The sequence below is a fragment of the Callithrix jacchus genome, chromosome 1 (genome assembly GCF_049354715.1).
Source record: "Callithrix jacchus isolate 240 chromosome 1, calJac240_pri, whole genome shotgun sequence".
In the NCBI taxonomy this organism is placed as follows: Eukaryota; Metazoa; Chordata; class Mammalia; order Primates; family Cebidae; genus Callithrix; species Callithrix jacchus.
In genome coordinates this window covers 172,631,592-172,649,552 of record NC_133502.1, presented here as the reverse complement: position 1 = coordinate 172,649,552, position 17,961 = coordinate 172,631,592, and the positions used below count along the sequence as shown (strand labels likewise).

Here is a 17,961-nt window from a genome sequence, read left to right as displayed (position 1 = left end):
CAGTCGGAACTCACCCACGGCTGAAGGGAGGGGACGCCACAGAGGGTCCTTGACCTAATAACCCCAAGAAGGCAAAGAAGGAAGGAAACACGAGCGGGATCTGCTACCCCAACGGGTGTAGCCATGTCCTCCACCCCACCAGAAGCCCATGGCAGTGGGACTTGACGCTGCCTGCAAAAAGGACCCGAGGGAGGGGCGGGCCCAGAGAGGCGCATCGGCGTCCCATTGGCCAGCGCTCCCTACCACGGCTAAGTCACCCAGTCCTACCTCGCACGCAGCCCCTCGCCCGCTCCCCCAGGGCAGCTACCCAGGGGGCGCCTTGGCAGCCTAGAGTCCCCAACTCCCAGCTCCTCCGGCAGCTGCAGCTGCGGTTGCGCCTTGACACAGCCTCAACCTGCCCCATGAAAGGCTTTTTTTTTTTTTTTTTGTAATTTCTGACAAACTCGAAAAAACCTTCATAGGGCCGCTGCGCAGCCCTCCGTCTCCTTCAACCCCTCTGTCACCTCCTCCCAGCCCTCAGCCCTGGAGACCTGGAGTTGGAGGGTGGGTTAGACTGGCCTGCTCGAATCCCACCAACTCCCCTCCTGTTGAGACTGTCCGGTCACTTCATCCCTCTGTTTCCTTCCCTCAAAATGTGTGTCGCTGTCACTATAACCACACGTTCTGAAGAATAAATTGGTTAACTTGCTTTGCTTAAACTTGCTATAAAGGGAGGCACCGTCTTGCCTTCTCTTTGTACGAATGGGGAAACTGAGGTCCAGGTACCAGAATAATTGCTCATACTAATGAATTCATGCCAGCTAATGAACCTAGTTAATGCTATTATTGGCTACTATCCACTGAGCACGTGTCAGGTCACGCCATATTCATGTCATTTCAGTGGCTCCTCAGATAACCCCGAGGCATAATTTATTGTATCCATTTCATGTATGAGGAAACTGAGGCTCCAAAAAGTTAAGTGACTTGCCTAAGACCCTAAAATGAGTACAAGGAGGAGCTGACGCTTTGAGTTGTGGCCCAAGGCTCTGCCACAACTTTGGGTCACACAGGAGCCTGGGACCTCCCCCTGCGCCCTCAGACTAGGGTTCTTAACATCTTTATGGAAATCGAGTGAAAGTTCTGGATCTCCTCTGTTAAGAAAGTACCCTCACATGTAAGTGCAGTTCTGCTGTTTCACAGGCACTCAGCCACTCTGCCACCCCATCATGTCCTCTGGGCAGACCCAGCCAGGTGAGCCCTGCCCCCACCTGCCCACCCAGGGAATCTGCCCACACACACTCCCACCACCAAACCGTGCTTCCAGGAGAGTCTGGGAGGCAGAAGATAAATCTAGAGAGATGCCTGAAGGAAGAGAGAGCGGGAAGGGAGACAGAGGCAGACAGCAAGAGAAGAGAAACTAGAGTGGATGAGAAGCAAGAAGCAGGCGCTAACGACAGTCACCTTGGGTGGACGTCCTGGGAAGGGGTGGGCGGCCTCTAGATTTATCTGACATGTTTGAACCTCTTATGACACGAACATGTGTAAAATGAGTGTCACTTGAATAATAAACAGAAACTAAAAATCGTTTACCAGAAAGAGAAGAGACCAAATATCGAGACAAAGAGGATGGAGGGAACACAAACAGAAAAACAGTCAAAAACTGAAAAAGAGAAAAGACAAAGTAGGGGGGAAACCCGAAATACAGATAGGGAGAGGTGAAGAAAGAGAATGAGAAAGATAAACAGAAGCAGATACAGGGTGGAAGCTTTCCAAGGCCCACGGTGGGGGGTGCAGGGTTCCAGCCCAGTCCCCGGTGGTTCCCCCCCCCCCGGCCCCACCCCTGGCCCCGGCTGACCTGTAGGACCCGCTTGGTGAGGCCCGTCTTTTGCGCGAGCTGCTTCAAGTCCTTGGCGTCGGGGTTGTGGTTAATGGCAAAGTAAGACTTCATGGTCCGAAGCTGGTGGTGCTTGAAGGACGTGCGCATGCGCTTGGTCTTCTGGCTGCTCGGGTAGGGCTGGTCGCGGTCCAAGTGCTCCGCATCGTTTTCGTTGCAGCTCAGCGCTAGGGAGGAGACACACAGCCGACGGCGGCCGGGAACCGTGGTGAACTTCCTGACCCACCCCCCCATGCCAAATCCACACTCTCCCCACCTGCTGCCAAACACTTCTATCCTTAATCCTGCCGCATATCTGAGCCATAACGAACTGGAGACATTATCCCCACTTTATAGATGGAGACACTGAGGCTCAGAGAGAGCAATCGCCCAGGACCACTCTGCTAGGAACTGCAGCACTGAATCCCAGCTCTAGGAGAAACCCAAAATCATTCTGAGCCATTGTGTTATGATAATAAAAACAATAGTAGCAGCAGCAGTAACAACCACAACAGCTACAACTTGTTGATGGCTGATTGGACTCCAGATGATGAGTTAAAAGGCTTTCCAGGCACATTTTCATTGGGAAACAATCCAAGGAGCACCTGGTATTATTTTCCCCTTTTTATAGATGTTGAAACAGAGGCTCAGCAAGGGAAGTCTCTTGACTTCGGACACAGCAGGACAAGGTCTCTGGGCCTGCACTCCTCCTGTTTCCCAAGGCAGCCTAAGGATGAGTGCTCTCTACCATCTCCCCCCTACCGCGTCTGGGACTGGCACTAGAAACTGCTGAGAAAGAGACTCACTTTCATTTCAACACACCCGAAAGTACTGAAGGCCCCTGCACCCCCGGGCCAGAGGTTGGAAGCTGCATTTTGCAGTTTAACCCTCATCACTACCCTGTGAGACGATTGTTTTCCCGTGGAACAAATGGAGCAAATTAGGCTCGAGGAAGTTCAGAGACCTGCTGCAGTCGACAGAGTGGCAGAGTGGAAGCGGAAGGAAGTCCAAGGAAGAAATAAACATGCAGTAGACACCTATGGTATGTGTTTGGCTTTACAAATGTCACTGTACATCATTACCACTCAGAGAGGTGGCTATCACTCTTCCCATTTTAGAGCTATGGAAACTAAAGCTAAGGGAAATGAAGCCACTTGCCCACAGCCACACCACCTGTAACTGACTAGAGTGATCTTAATCTGTTGAGCCTGGATTCAGCATTGGAGTCCTTCTCGTTTTCTTCCACTACACCACAAAGGGAAGAGGGAGCCTGTCCCTACCCACAAGGGGCATCACAGGGGCCAGGCTGCCAATACCTAGCTGGCATTGGGGTTGGGGAATAAGGCTGAAAACGTGGGCCTCAGAAAATTGCTCGGCCCCCTGGAAGCTGATGGGGTCATGCAGGACCCCTCCCAAGATCCCCTCGTAACCTCTGGAGATGTGGGCACCAACACTTAAGGTCTTGCCTTGGGGTAAGACTCATAAGAGGCGCACATGCAGTCCGCCTAAAGTGGGGAACTGAGAAGATACCTTGTGCCCTTATCATGTATCTACAACAGAGTTCTAGATTTAGTAAATGAAAATACAGTTTTCCCAGTTAAATACAAATTTCAGATAAATAATCAATGATTTTTTTAGTATAAGCCTGCCCTAAATATTACACGGGAAATACCTCTACTAAAATTGTACTTGTTGTTTACCTAAAATTCAGATACTACAGGTGACATAGCTACACTAAAATACTGTCATTTATCTGAAATTCAAATATTACATGGGACACTTATACTACAAATTTCAAATTTATTCGTTATTTATCCAAAAGATAAATATTGCTCAGGACACTTACACTAAAAAATGTATTTGTGTACAAATGAATTTACCCCAAATTCAAATTTAACTAGGGGTCCTGCATTTTATCTGGCCACACTACCTCCAAAGAACTTTTACTCTGCTGGTGACTTCCCCCTTCCCCTGCCCAGGTGTGGAATAGCCCCTTGCAGAGAGAATTTGCAATACACTGGTCTAGCCCAGAACTTTGGAGCTGTTAGCTAGGGGCTACACCTCCTAAGGGCCTCTTTCCACCTGCCCCAGGTCCCCTTACCCCCGGGGCTGCACTCCCACAGAGAGCTGGCCCGAAGTGAAGAGCTGGGGTCCTGCAATTTAAAGGGGATCAGAGGATGCCTCTGAACCTGATCCACCAGAACTGCTTGGAACCCACGGAGGTGAGCAACCCTTTTATTTCCCCCAGTTCCCAGCTCCACTGGGGGTGGGGCAGGCCTCCCCACGGGGGATCTTTGGGCCCATCCCTCCACCCAGCCCCCACCTGGGCTTGGCTGCTGTTAATGAGCTCCGTGGGGATCCCGACGGCCCCTTGGGCCCAAGGGACCTGCCCTGAGTGCCGCCTAGGTGGGGGAAGTGGTTCAGGGGAGGAGGACAGAAAGGGCAGAGAAAGGAGAGAAAAAGACAGACACTGAAAGGCAGAATGGAGGGAGAGAGAGGGAGTAGGGAGGGAAGATGGACAGAACCAGGAAAAAGAGAGGAGAGGCAGAGGAAAAGAAAGCGAAGGAGCAGGAAAATCAGAGAGAGACAGCTACAAAGACAGCCAAGAAACAGACAGTGAGAGCTGAGGGGAAAGCGAGTCCCGGAAACAGGGGCAGCCTGTGGCGAGGGTCCGGTTGCCGAGCTGAATCCCGGGGCTCCAGGAGACCCTGTCCCTGCGGGGGAGGCCGTTTCCGAAGCCGTGACTGTTGGGGGAGTTGGTCAAAAGAGGAAAGAAGGGGAATGGAGAAAAAAGGAAAGGAGCCGTCCCTAGGTAGTGAGGCCGAGGCCCGCCAGAGGCGAGGGCAGGGGGCGGCGGCGGGGGAGGCAGCCGTGGGGCCCAGGTTTGGCCGGCGCCCCGAACCCCCTCACTGCCGCCCCCAGTGCCCGGGCCGGGTCGAGATTCCCCAGGATCGGATCCGGGAAGGAGCGAGGGGCCGAGGGGAGGGGGAGGACCCGGGCTTTCTCTCTCTTTTTTTTTTCCTCTCAATTAGGCCGATTCAATGGAGCTAAAGAGCTCGTAAAATCATGAATAATTTACTCGTGATCTGTTATTAACCCATCGGGTTTCGAGCTCTTGTCGCTGGGACTGAACCTGTAATCAAATCTGACTTCGCCTCATTTTACTAAAGACGAGATTGTAGGTTCAATTGTCTAAATAATGGATTGGAATCAAATCAGTAATTACGCCGCCAGGCACACACACACAAAAAGCTGGGGCTGGGGGAGGCCGTGCGTCCGGCCGGTCCGCGCGGGACTCCCGCGGCCGCGGCGCGCAAACCCCGGCGCAAAGAGCGCGGCCCGGGCCCCTCGCCTGCTCCGGCCTCTGTTCCCGCGCCCCCAGCCCGCCGACAGCCCCGCGGGGGTGGCGGGAGGTTTCCGTTCCCCCAGGGCCGGGGCCCCGGGGCTGCGGGAGGAGGCCGCTGCGGCCCCGCCCCGGAAGGACTTTCGGACCCTCGGCGTTGCCCTAAACAGGGCGCTCCGCACTCCGACGGCGCCCCCTCCCCATTCGGCCCCCAGCTCGCCCGCCCTTCTGGAAGGTGCCGCCGCGCCTGGGAGGGGCTGTCCCTAGAGCAAGAGGCTTTGCAACTGGTCGGCGTGGCTGGGCCCTTGGATGTGGGACACTGTCACAAACAAGCTCGTGCCCCCGCGGTTGGAACCCTGCACGCACACGCACAAGACCAGCGCCCGCACACCCCGTACGCGATCGCACCCTCCAGGGTCCCCACTTTCCAGCCCTAGCTGCCCAGCGGCCCACACCGCAGCCATACCTCTCCTGCCAGTGCCGGAGGGGAGGGAAGGGAAGGGCGGACGCCAGACCTGGGAAGGCCGGGCTGGGCCCCGCAAGGAGATGTTTTCTTCCCCTGACCTAGTCCCGGGAGCCCCGAAGGAGCCGGCAGCACAGCCACCACCGGTGCATTGAACGACATTTCTCCCAGGACTAAGGAGCCCCGGCCCAGGCCAGAGAGGAGGGTATGGGAACAAACAGGGACACACACACACACACACACACACACACACACACACACACAGTGAAAGAGATAGAAAGGACGGAGAGCAGAAAGGAGAAAAACAGGGGAGCCCAAGAGAAAGTGAGATGGCTGAGTGGGGGATGTCTCTTGTAGAGGTTCAACAAGGCTTGAAATTCAGTCTCTAGCCCATCTCGCTGGGGAAAACGGCTGAGCAGCAAAAAGCACAAATAAATCTCTGTACCTTCTACTCTCTTTTCACACAATTCTAAACCTGGCGCGGAACCTGCGTGCCCAGGAAAACAATACCGCTCCCCAGCTACCAGGTGCCCGGGAGGCGAGCCCTGCGAGGTGCTTCAGACTGGAAGTTGACCCCACTTGATAAATATAATCGGCCTGGTGTAGGGGGAGCGGGTCCAAACTCGATTCATTTTCCGGGTGGTAGGATATGAGGAACAGAAGTTCCAGAGCCACATCTGTGGTAGTGCCTTCAGCAAATCTTAAATCTGCGCCACCGACCGGCCTACTGCTGCTTCACCATTTATCAAATTGGGGGCTGCGTTTACCCCCAGTTCTGCACACCGAGACGCATGCCCCATGATCCCCAACCCGTGATTTCGTTGGAGCTAACAGGGTACACCCCCACCCGCCCTTCATTTCCCTCCCCATTTAACTCAGATTCTTTAAGATGAAAATAACTGACTTCTTCCCCGCCACGGCCCTGTCTGCACGGTCTTGGGTTTTTTTGTTTGTTTGTTTGTTTTGTTTTGTTTTTCCGCTTGTGCATTGGACTAAAGGGAAAAGGAGGAACAACACAAAATCGCCAAATCTGATTCTGTTGCAAACGAAAGAAAGAAAATAATTGCAAATAAACTCTAGTTCGGAAGCCCGGAGTGTCAGAAACCTTTCCCGGCCTTGCAGACTTCGGGCAGATGTTGACGGCTCAGTTGCTGGGACTCAAAACCTCTGCAGCTGTCCTGAGCAGGGAGGGACACGGGAGGGGGCAGAGCTACTCCGGGAATGGCCTGGGGTTCAAAGATGCCGGAAATCCGAACCAAGTCCCCCCACATCTCCCCACCCCACTCCGGCGAGGCGCGAGGCCAGGCCTGCTTCGGTCTGGTCCCCGCTGGACGCCCGCTTCCAAGGGTCGAGGCCGTCACCCCAGCAGGCGCCAGGAACTCAGAGGAAGGAGCAGGGGGTGGGAGGGGGGGGACGGACTGAGACCGGCTTAAAGGCAGATCGGGCCGAGCAAAAGAACCCGCTGCCTTTGCTTTTCTGAGTTCCCCAAGCCTGCCGCCCTTTGGGACATTTCACGCGGTAGGGCTGCACACCCCCGGCCACCGCCAGCCCTTTCTCTTAGGACCCTCGCAGCCCTGCCTTATTCCTCCTTGGCCCAGCTCCCCGCCCTCAGCCGCGCCAACCCAGAGCCTGCTTGGTGTCGGCGCCGCCTTGCTTTCTCCATCCCTGCACTTTCTGCCCAGCAAAGTGGGGCAAAGGCCCAAACCAAAAAGCTATCTCCAAAAAAATTTCTCAGCGACAAGGCCCTGCACCCGGGCAGCAAGGGAGGACTACGCTCTCTCCTCCTGCTCCGGCCGAGGACGAGGACGAGTATGAGGACGCACAGGCGGTAAGCCCAGGGGGCTAATGGCCCTTCGGTGAGGCCATCCGGTACTTCAGGCTATTTGCCCAACACACAGAGATTCACTCCAGCTCCCAGCCGTCGCTGCCCCACACTTTCCCCCAACCCGACGGGGGCGCTCAGTGCGCTCCACACTCACCAGCGTTGTAGGCCGCCAGATCCGCACCGGGGCCTGGGCTCTTGCGCTTCCTTGGCCGCCCCTTCTGCACAGTGCCCACACCATTGTAGTAAGGAAGACCCAGAGGGTTGGCCCCTGCTGCACCCAGCCCTGCGCTCTTGGCTGCTGCCGCTGCAGCAGCCGCCGCTGCCACGTCGGCGTGGTTGAAGTGTGCGGGGTACTCGCCCTGCAGCAGCGCCTCGAAGTGCAAGCGGCAGTAGACCAGGCTGTCTTTCATGCCGAAGTGGTCGCCTGTGGTCAGCATCTTGTTACACGTGGTGCATGTGAAACAGTTGAGGTGATAAACCAAGTCCCGAGCGCGCATCACCATCTCCGAAGCCGAGATGCCCAGGTGGCAGCGGGCGCAGCGCTGCACAGAGAACCGCCTGTAGGGACCATGGAGGGAGGGGTTGTGGGGACATACGGTTGGGTACCCCCCTTTTCCTCATCCAGGTGCCACTGCTGCTGGGGCGGGGGGGGGGGGGGGGCAATTCCCTCAAGATGGACAAGCCGGCCTTTATTTGGAGGATCGGGGGAGAGTGAACCAGAATTTGACCCAGCCTGGTCCTGTCCTGAAATAGTTTCTCTTAACACACTCAGGCCTACAAAGGTTTCTACTTCACCCAAAGTCTCCACAAGCCCTAGGAAAGCCCTTCCCTAGAGGTGGAGGGAGAAACTCACCACCAACCCCTTCTTCAACCTTTACTCCTCCCTCCAAACCAGCATCTGGGAATCCCACTGACTTGTAATTTGGAAGAAACACAGGCAGGGAAAGAGAGAGATACAGCAGCAGAAACAGAGGCAGAGAGAATATACATAGACCCTAAGCCCAAAACTGGGGAGAAGGAGAAACAGGGAACTCGGAGTCTGCTAGTGATTCTGGTTCTTTGATCTTGGCCAGCTTTCACTCCCATTTTCTCAAAAGACCCGGAAATGCACCCACTCCCACAGCTCTCCTTCCAACAGTTTCACACCGGCTTGGGCTGCCTAGGTTTGGGGGTGCCTGTTTCTACAACCTCAGATGAACTCAAGAAACTTCAAAGAGAGGAGCAAGAATCCCAACCCAAGCTTTTTTATGGTGTAAGTTCCAAAAGGGAGGGCAGCTTCTGCTTTTTTCTGGTTCCCATACTTTGTAGACCTTTCCAAGGGCTCCCCAAATTGCTGCTTTAAAAGGCTATCACTCAGTTGGTTCTGGCTTGGAGAAGCTGGGGCCGGGGCAGTCCTGAGTAGTGAACCCTCTCCTGGGACTAAAGGGATAGGAGAGGGCCAAACTGCAAGATTGTGCCTGAGAGTGGGGGGAGGGGTCCTGAGGGGCAACTGGGTGGGGGCTACCTGTAGTAGTCTTCCTTGCAGTAGATGCTGCCATCCTTGCTGAAACAGGTGAGCTCCGACTCCAGGTTGAGCTTGCACTCGCAGCACTTGAGGCAGCGCATGTGCCACTGCTTGTCCACTGCCAGCAGGTAGTAGCGGTCCGAGATCTTGCCCCCGCAGCCAGCGCACAGCGCAGCACGGTCACTGCTGATGGACGGCATGGTCTGCGAAGGGAGGGAGGCGGAAGACGGCAGCGCCTGCGTCAGTCAGCGCCCCACCACTGCCGCCGGAAAACCGGCACCCACAGCTCCCTCTGTGGCCTCGGTTGCCCAGAACGCTGAGGGGGCTGCCAGGGCGTGCAATGCACTTCCCCCACCCCAAAAGGCCCATTTCCATTTCCTAGCAGCTCGGAACCCAGGTCCGCCTGCGCAGCCCTAACTGGCCACTGGCCCAAGCCGGGTTCCTGGCCTAAAAGGCTCTCCTGCTAACCTCTCTCCCTTCCAGTCCTCCCTGTCCTTTCCCCCAAAATGCTCGGACAGTGTTTAGGGACCGGGACAGCTACTCCAGTCAAGTTCTCCAAGAGCTTTCCCCAAACTGCTTCTTAAATGAGCAACCCGGGGGGTAAGGTGACCATTAAATCACCCTCCACACAGAATCCTCTTCGGAGAGACAGGAGAGTTCCTGGGCCTCAGCTCCAGTAAGGCCAGGACAAGTCAGGCAACTTCTGGCTCCTCTGCCGCCGGGCCTGGGTCCAGGAATATGGTGAATGGGGTGCAGAAACACCCTCGATGTCTCTGGGTGTAGGACAGGTTCGACCCAAATCCCCCCCTATCCAAAGTGACCAGCAGGGAAGATCTAACCCAGGAAGAAGGGCTCCGAGGCCCGGAGGCCACTGAGGCCGCTGCTCCCGCTCCCGGAGCAGAGAAGCTTCTCCCGTGCTCCCCACCTCCGCGGCCTCCTAAAGGTCACTTCTAGGCCTGCTGCTCGGGCAGTGTCTGCTCGTCTAGCCCCCAGGGAGGTCCGAGGCAAGGAACTGGCTATTTGGAGCTGGGCCCGCAGAGCCAGGTGTAGAGATCTGAACGGAGTCTCCTTCGGCGAGGGCCAGGCCGGAGCCTAAACTCCGAGCCCTGGCCTGGCTAAGTCTGACCAGTCAAGGGTTGTGGGAACGCGATCAACGACAAATGTTGGCCAGGAACTTCGGCCTCTGAAACTGCGCTGGGGGTCGAAGGGGATCCCCGATTATCGGGAAGCTGGGAGCGGCCCGAGCCGGCTGGAGCCCGGGCTGGTTCGCCCTTCCCTGGCGCCGCCCGCGGCGCGGCCAGCAACTGGAGCCGAGAGGTGGAGAAGAGCGCAGGGCTGTCGACCCCGGCGCCCAGCAAGGTGAGAAGGGAGCCGCCGCCCGGGGCCGCGGATGGGACTTGGCTTCCACTTCGGAAGAAACGCTCTCCTCCACTCCCGGAGGCCGAGATTTCGGTTTCAACCTTGTTTCCCTTCTTACCCCAGTAGCCCGGTTTCCCAGGAGCCGGGAGCCACCGGCCTTGCATTCAGGCCGAGGATCCCCAGCACCCAGTCCCGTGCGGCACGAAGGACGCTCCCCAAACTTCAGGGACAGAGGCGCTGGCTGGCCCGGCCCCATCCCAGCTCTCAGCCCCGACCCCACAGCCGCGTGCCTACCGTCTCAGTGTCGCCGCGGTCGATGGCGGAGCTGATGGCGGGAGCCTCGCTCTTGGCCCTGCGGTCCATCTCGTCGATGACCCCGTGCACCTCGGGGCCCGACAGACTGTGGAACAGCATCGCGGCGGGACCGGCGGGGCCGGGGGCGCGGCTCCTCCGAGGGAGGGCTTGCCCCCCGCCTCAGCTGCCTGGCGCTCCTGGCGCTAACGGGCCCGGTGCATCGCCACCGCGGCCCCGGCCCCGCCCGAGCTCGGCTGCGCCCCCAGGCCGGGCTCCGGGCCCCGGGCGCCTGCGGGCCAGGACGCCTCCCGACGAGGCTCGGGGGCAGCTACATTGCGGGGCGCCTGGGCGACGGCGCCAAAGCCAGGGTCACAAGGGCACGAGGCAAGAGGGGGTAGCAGGAGAAGAGGGCAGAGGTCGGTGCCCGCCGCGGGCGCTTTCACGCCGCGGGCATCGCCTGCCCGGCTTCGGCGCCCGGGGCGCAAAGCAGGGGCGCAAACTCTGCCGGAGGCGGTGACGGCTGCAGTCGGGGTTCACCCAGAAGACGCTAGGTGCCCGCGACTGCCCAGCTGCCTGGACCCCTCCCTGGGGTGCTCCCCCAGCCCAAGGCAACCCTCTTGGGCGCTGAGTCGGCGACTAGAGTAGGGGTTTCTCCGAAGCCAGCGAGCCGAGCCGAGCCACCGGGAGAATTGAAGAGGAGGAGGAAGAGGAGGAGGAGGAGGCGGAGGAGGAGGTGGAGGAGGAGAAAAAAGAGGAGGAGCAGAGTGGGAGGAGGAGCCGCCGGCCGCGGGCCCAGCCGCGCGCAATGCTCTCCAAGCGCGCGCCTAGCCCAGCCCCGGCTCTGCAGTCCGCGCCAGCGCAAGCCTCCGCGCCTTTTCTACAGCCGCGCCTGACATCACGTCCTGCCGCCGCTCCATTGGCCGCTCGGCGCCCCAGGCCCTGGCAGCGCGTGCTCCGGGAAGGCGGGAGACCCGAGAGGGAGGGGAGAGGCAAGAGGAGCAGAGTCGAGTCGAGATGGTGGGAGCTGGTGGGCGAGGCTGGAGGGCGGGGAAGCGGGGGAGGCAGGCAGGAGGGAGAGCGCGGGGTTTGGAGTTTTTAAGATACGAACAGCTTCCTGCGATATCTTCAGAAAGGAAAATTAAACCCTCTATCCTAAGAAGGCGCAGCCAGGGGATGCTCGAGGAGGTCTCACTGCGGTCTCCCCTCGGCCTGGAGCTGCGGCCTTAGGCACCCGCCTGGGAGGCCGGGGAAGGCAGGCCTGGGGCAGAGTTGCAAGAGCCTTCGGCCGCTTCCCATCGAGCTCCGCCTTCGGCCCGGGCTCTGCACAGCGGGCTGCAGGCGGCCGTGCAGGCCTCCTGGGGACTCGGTTGAGCCCGAGAGGCGAGACCGGCGAGAGCTGTGACTCCTGGGGAGGGGGGCCAGCCAGTATATCCACTCTCCAAGCCCGCTAGGGCCCAATCTGCAGCCCAGCATGTAGCTTCTTCTCGCTCTTCCCGGTGCCTCCCCAGCCTGGAAGAGTGGGGGCGAGAATGGCTTTAGGAACTCAGAAAGGCTAGGGTTCGAATCCTAGCTCTGCCATTTATATGCACTGTAACCTTAGACAGTGACTTATCCTCATTTAACCTGTTTCTGACCTTTATAGTGGGAGACGAGGCCTTCTCCACATAGATGTGATGAACGAAAGAGACTATGGATGTAAAATGCCTGGAACATAATAGGCACTTATCAAATTATTTCATCATTCCCTCTTTCTCCTCTTCCATTAAAAACTTTCTCACTCCGACATACATTTGATAACAGTGAGATTCTTAAAATCCACAGGCCCATTCCTGTCCACTGGGCACACCATGCCTCAGACCCGGCTGGCTGAAGGTGGAGTCCACCTTATCTGTCTGGCTTCACCACTTCGTCAGGGGCCAGCAACCTAGTGTGCCGGGTAAATCCCCACTGCCACCCCAGCCTCCAGGTTTCAGGCTCACCCTAGAGTGTCCTGGGGACTGGAGGGAAATATCCAGGTGTCTGGTGGGGAGGGATTTGGGAAATAAAATGATCGTAGACAAAAACGGAATAAGCACGTCAGAGTTCCATCTGGGTCTGCTTCGGAGGCAGGTTTGGCTCCGTCTAATGGGGACAAGGGGGTTGTTAGTCTGAAATGACTTGTTTGCCAGGTCAGGTAAGTGAATAGCCAGGATCTGCGGTTTACCACACAGCATACAGAGTTGAGGCACTAAATCATATTTTTCACATGTGCAGGTTACTTTCACACATAAATATCTGTGTACACAAATATATGTATGCGTGTAATGCCCAATCACATGAACTTGTGTTCATGTGTGCAAATACACATGTTCATCTCTGTTGGTAAAAACACGGCCAGTACGAATTTTATCTCTGTTGGCAAAATCACAGCCAGCATCACTATAGACCTAGGGTCTACAAATTCGCGTCGCGTATAAGTGTCCAGAGAGGGGAAGGGGGGTGCAATTGCAAAATAGTAAATTGCACATTAAACCTGCACTCGCGTGCTCAGGCCATTCTACTGAAATCACTGCGAGTGCTTCTACGAGGCCGTTTTGCATATTTGAAAAAACTTCAAGTTACAAGTGTGTGTGTATATGCTGCATGTGTACAGATGCCCCAACGCGAGGGAAGGACCATTAAACCCAAAACGCGCGTGCCCGTGTGTTCGCACAGACGTGTGCTTCGGCGCCTGCACACGGCCGGCGCGCAGGCACGCGGACGCCTACACGAATACATAGGCATGTGTTACTGACGCATCTGGGGCACTTTCTTTCAAAGAAAGTAGGGAATGAAAATCCAATCTGAGAGTCATCAGGGTTCATCTGGAGGTCGCCCAAGGGGTAGAAAAAATTTATAAGGACGCTAGAGTGCTTTTCCTTGGTGCAACTCCGTTCCCGGGAGGGCTGGACACGATATCTTTCGAAGCTCAAGGGGCTGCCTTAAGATCTGGGAGCGGGGGGTGGCGTACTCAGCAACTCTTGCCGCGGGCGGCTCTAGAAACCTGGAAACACACCCTGAGACTTTCCACTCCCCCGTACATATAGGCACGCGATTCCGTCGCCACCTCTCGGACCAGCAGCCCACGTCCAACGCTGGGCAGACCTCAGATTCCCAGGCAGTCAGGATTCCTGTCCCGTGCGCTTTCTATTCAACCCTCAGCGAAAGGCTGCGACGCACTCCATCTGTAAGAGGCTCAAACGCATCTCCTGCCGCGGGGAGGGATCTGGGCGCTCAAGCCCCGGGGTCCAGAGGCCGGTAACTTTGCTAATCTCCCCCAGCAGCGGGAGACGTCGCGCAACTGCTGAGCCCTGTCCGCGGAGACTAAACAAGGAGAGGAACAGGCTGTAAACACACATCCTGACACGTGAGTGACATTTACGCGGTGCGAGATGCCGCAGCCAAGGGAAAGGCAGGGGGTGGGGGGAGCGGGCACCGACAGGTACGGAACCCTCGCAGGCGCCGGAAACGGCGGCCCCTCGACCTCCCTCTCCCCCCGAAAGGGGCCACGAATCCCTAAGGCCCCCGAACCTGCCTTTTGTGGGAGGTGACAGGTGAACGGAATTCAGGTCTGGCCACTCTCGCCCCTGTCTACCTCCCCACCATCTGCTTCCTCGCAGACAAGCAGACCCGGCGCATAATGAGGTAGCAGCCTCCAGCCGGCCACCGTGACTAACTCAGAACAAAAGCGCTGACTCCACGCCTCCTCCAACAAAGGGGCCACCAGCCCGGGCGCTCCCCGAAGGCTGCGGGGCTCCCGGCTGCCGGCTGCGGAGCTGCAGCGCGCAAACTTCCCGGAACTCCCGGGGCTGCAGGCGCCAAGGAGCCGGGGCCGCGGAGGGAGGAATCGCAAGCCGCCCGGAGAAAGTGAGGCCGGGCCGGGCGGGGGAGAGGGGAGGGAGCGGGGCGGCCGCGGAAGGAGGGTGATTGATCAGTGCACTGTTCCCGGCGCTCTGTCCCGTTATTAGAGACGGCCAAAGCAGGGCCACGCAATAACCTCAGAATCGCCAACTAATTGACGCTGCAGGCAACTACTTCATTGTGCGCGCTGGTTTTATGTCTTCATAGCCGGTGATTGACAAGGTGTAATTAGTCATCTCACTCGGTGATAAACATGGGCACCCTCCTCCCGCGGCATCAGGCCGTGTGTACCAGCAGAGGAAGCGATAGTTGACGCTGATATACCATTAAATCAAAATGAAGACGTTCAGAAGTGTGTGTTTGCTGTGACGCTGTGATGGTTTATTTCTCAAATACGGCACCAACAGATTTACTTGATTTGCAAGTTAACTACAACATTAACTGGTTTTATTTATTTTGCCTCTTCCTTCCTCTTCCTAGGCAGGGATGTTGCTCTTGGAGAATGTGAAGACAGTTTGCTTCTTGACAAGCGAGCGAGCGGGCGCCCAGATTTTTGCAGCCTTTCCGAGTCTCCCCCGAGGGAGAGGCGGCAGGGAAAACGCCGGATGTGGGAGCCGCCAGGGAAGGATTCCGCGCAGGGGAGCCGCCCTCCTTGGCCCCAGACCCTCCTGCCTGGGGTCCCCTTTGCGCACTGCCAGTGTATGGCCTGAAGCTCTGAGGACGGTGCTGGGGACTGGGGAAGACTCTTGAATAATAACTGCAAAGAAGAAAGAGGCGAGAATACCCCGCCCCACCTTGAAGCAGAAAGGACTGTGTTCTTAAAGCTGTTGGCTGCAGTCACAGGGCCAGTTGCCCGCCTCTATTCCCTGAGTAAAGTGTAGCATCTTCTGTCTTCCTGGCTTGCTTGCACCATTCAGCAAATTATACTCTTTCCTCGCCACAGTGGGAATGCTCAGGGAAGTGTGTGTGTGTGTGTGTGTGTGTGTGTGTGTGTGTGTGTGTTTCCCCTCTACACTGAGGCTGCTGTTAGAGAGGTTACCATGTAACACTTCCAAAAACCTGGAGGTTTACATTTTGTAAAGGATGGGGACACTCCTGGTCTGTCTCAACCCCAATTCTAGTTAGAGTGTCAGGGACTGAACAAAGACACCAACATGGGGAAGTCCATCTCCAGGGTATCATGCATGCTCCCAGGAAGCCCCTAGTGTGTACGTTTCCTGCACTTTCCCCTTCTCTCTAACCTCTGTCTCCTGTTTGTAAGGCAGAGGAAGGGTGATTCGCTGCCGCTGCACAGGAATGCGGGGTTATGGTTATCTCCAAGAAAGGGTGGGGTGAGGCTGAGTCACAGGGAGAGCAGAAAAGCTCTGTATCTTCAACGAGGACACCCCCGCCCCCTCCCCGCTACCTTTCCCAGGCTTGTGGGCCTCATTCAGCAAAGCAGGGAGTGTTTTATATTGGTGTGAGAGGCTGTCAGTCAGCAGCAAATCAGTTCAGGCATATCTCTTTCTTTCTGAAATCAACTCATTGCCTTGGTCACACTATACAGAAAATCTGCTTATCACTGCTATCGACAATAAAAATTAGTGGAGCCTTCGTTCTTTCTGAAGAGAAACCCTGTGTCTGTGACACTAGAATAGATAAGTGGCTTGGCCTGTTGCAGGCAGAGAGGAGCCCAATTCCTCCTCCTCTTCTCCCTGCAGCAATCTGAACAATTCTGAAACCACCTCCTTGGGCGTCAGCTGAGCAGGTTGGGGAACTAACCAGGGCTCTCTCTCTAGGGCCCTGTTAAATGCACTGAACTTAAAATGAAACACGAAGTGTGAGTTTCAGGTTTGAACATGATGTATCAGGAAACGTGGAGGTTGGCAGCCCTTTTCCTCCCTCCTGCTTTTCGGTAGCAGGTATTAATATTGTATTAAATGTTATGAGAAAGTAAAGGCTGCAGAGAGGAATGTGCTCAGATGCAATTTTGTCAAGGTTTTTATCTGTGATTATGATTCCAGATGTAGAAACTCCCGGAGGAGGAAAATGAGGGGCTGCTGGCATGTGACATGTGTTTTAAGGTGTTTGGCAGTGTTTCTCAAAGTGGTGACAAAATGTTCAATTTTATTACAGGGAATTGGTAAAAGAAATATGAATACTAGGTCAGAGATTGTTCACCTCAGCAAAAGGATTTACCATTATTGATTAGGGTGGTGAAAGTTTGTATCTAGGCTCTGCTTAAATCACATTATCAACAATATAAATCTGTCAGATCAGATTTTTCTTAAAGAACAATTGTAACAAAATACACAATAGCTAATTGCATCCCCTCACAGCTAATTTCCATGCAAGGATGTAAATTGCCCTGGAAGCAACCCCCCCCCCCCAAAAAAGTAACTGTTGCAAAAAGATGCCATTTTTTCCCCCAACTTGACAGTCATTTCTTTTTAATCTCGCTAAGAATAATACCCAGTCCTGGATGGACCATTTTGCTAAGCTGGTTGCCCTGCAAGCCTTTCAGGTTGAAGAAAAAAAAAAAAAACCAGCAACAAATTTCTTCACACAGGAAACCACATTTTGCTTAAAGGAGAATCCAAAAGATTTTGTATGGAAAAAGTGGGGACAGGGGTAGGAGGAGGAAGCAGATGAACTCTTGACTGGCTGACAACTCATATTTCCATGCATTTCAGATTGACAGTTTTTCCTATCACAGCCCTTCTTCAAAGGCATCTCTGCCATCCTTCTCTGAGAGCAGGACACCCCTAAACTCCATTTCTAAGCACAGGTTTCCCCACAAACCTTTTATGAGCTTCCCATACACTAATACCCATGTACTGGAGTTCCTAGCCAGCACTGGCTAGACATGAGGTGGGTTTGGTAAACATTTCTACATAACAAAAAGGAGTTTTTAGCTAAAGATGCTGGACTTGGCTCCTCCCAGGGTCCTCAATCAGGGATAAGGTTCTCTACTCACTTGCTGGAGCCACTGCTTTATAGATCACCGCAGGTCTAGCACGCCCATTCAGCCCCAGCCTCTCCTGGGTCCAGGCTAAAGAATGTGGATTTGAGCTTCTCAGCCACTGGCACTATTTTACCATCACAAAGCATACGAGGCTCCCAGAACAAAATGCACCTTCCAAGGAAGTCAGACGGTTCCTCTCCTAGATGATGTAGGATGTGGTAGTTTTCAAAGGGGAACAGTGAGGTTGCAGGGGAGGAAAAATGCCCAGTGTGGCCACCATCTCTCTCCCTGAACTTTCAACAGGACGCCTCCTGCACCTGAGTCCAACTTTCCACTGGTTTGATTAGCAAATCTCTACTGCTATTTGGGAAGTTGGCATTGTCTCTTTAGGTGAGGAATGAGTCATTTCCCACACATGCTTCAGCTGAAGCCCAGTCCCTTGGCACCCCTCCCCAACATTTTTATTCTTTCATTAATTAAAACAACTAATGTCCCATT

The 17,961-nt window shown here is 55.6% G+C and overlaps 1 protein-coding gene and 1 long non-coding RNA gene across 4 annotated transcripts in view; one reads left to right on the top strand and one right to left on the bottom strand.

Moving 5' to 3' along the window:
- The window catches only part of LHX2 (LIM homeobox 2), a 33,135-nt gene that overhangs the window by 9,816 nt on the left and 5,358 nt on the right, over positions 1–17,961 (bottom strand). The window contains exons 1-4 of one of the 3 annotated variants that reach the window (XM_035257123.3): positions 10,641–11,490; positions 8,988–9,190; positions 7,638–8,041; positions 1,835–2,040 (exon numbers count right to left, since the gene is read on the bottom strand). In XM_035257123.3, coding sequence (XP_035113014.1) covers positions 1,835–2,040; positions 7,638–8,041; positions 8,988–9,190; positions 10,641–10,760 — 933 coding nt within the window. In that variant the 5' untranslated portion in view covers positions 10,761–11,490. Of the gene's footprint in view, positions 1–1,834; positions 2,041–7,637; positions 8,042–8,987; positions 9,191–9,608; positions 9,900–10,640; positions 11,491–17,961 lie in introns of those variants that run through there. The other 2 variants (XM_078350564.1, XM_035257127.3) reach the window with 2 other exon arrangements.
- LOC103794917 (uncharacterized) lies at positions 13,421–15,459 on the top strand. Its single transcript, XR_622405.5, has 5 exons — positions 13,421–13,501; positions 13,706–13,845; positions 13,940–14,025; positions 14,279–14,525; positions 15,000–15,459. It is a non-coding gene; the product is annotated as an uncharacterized LOC103794917 (long non-coding RNA).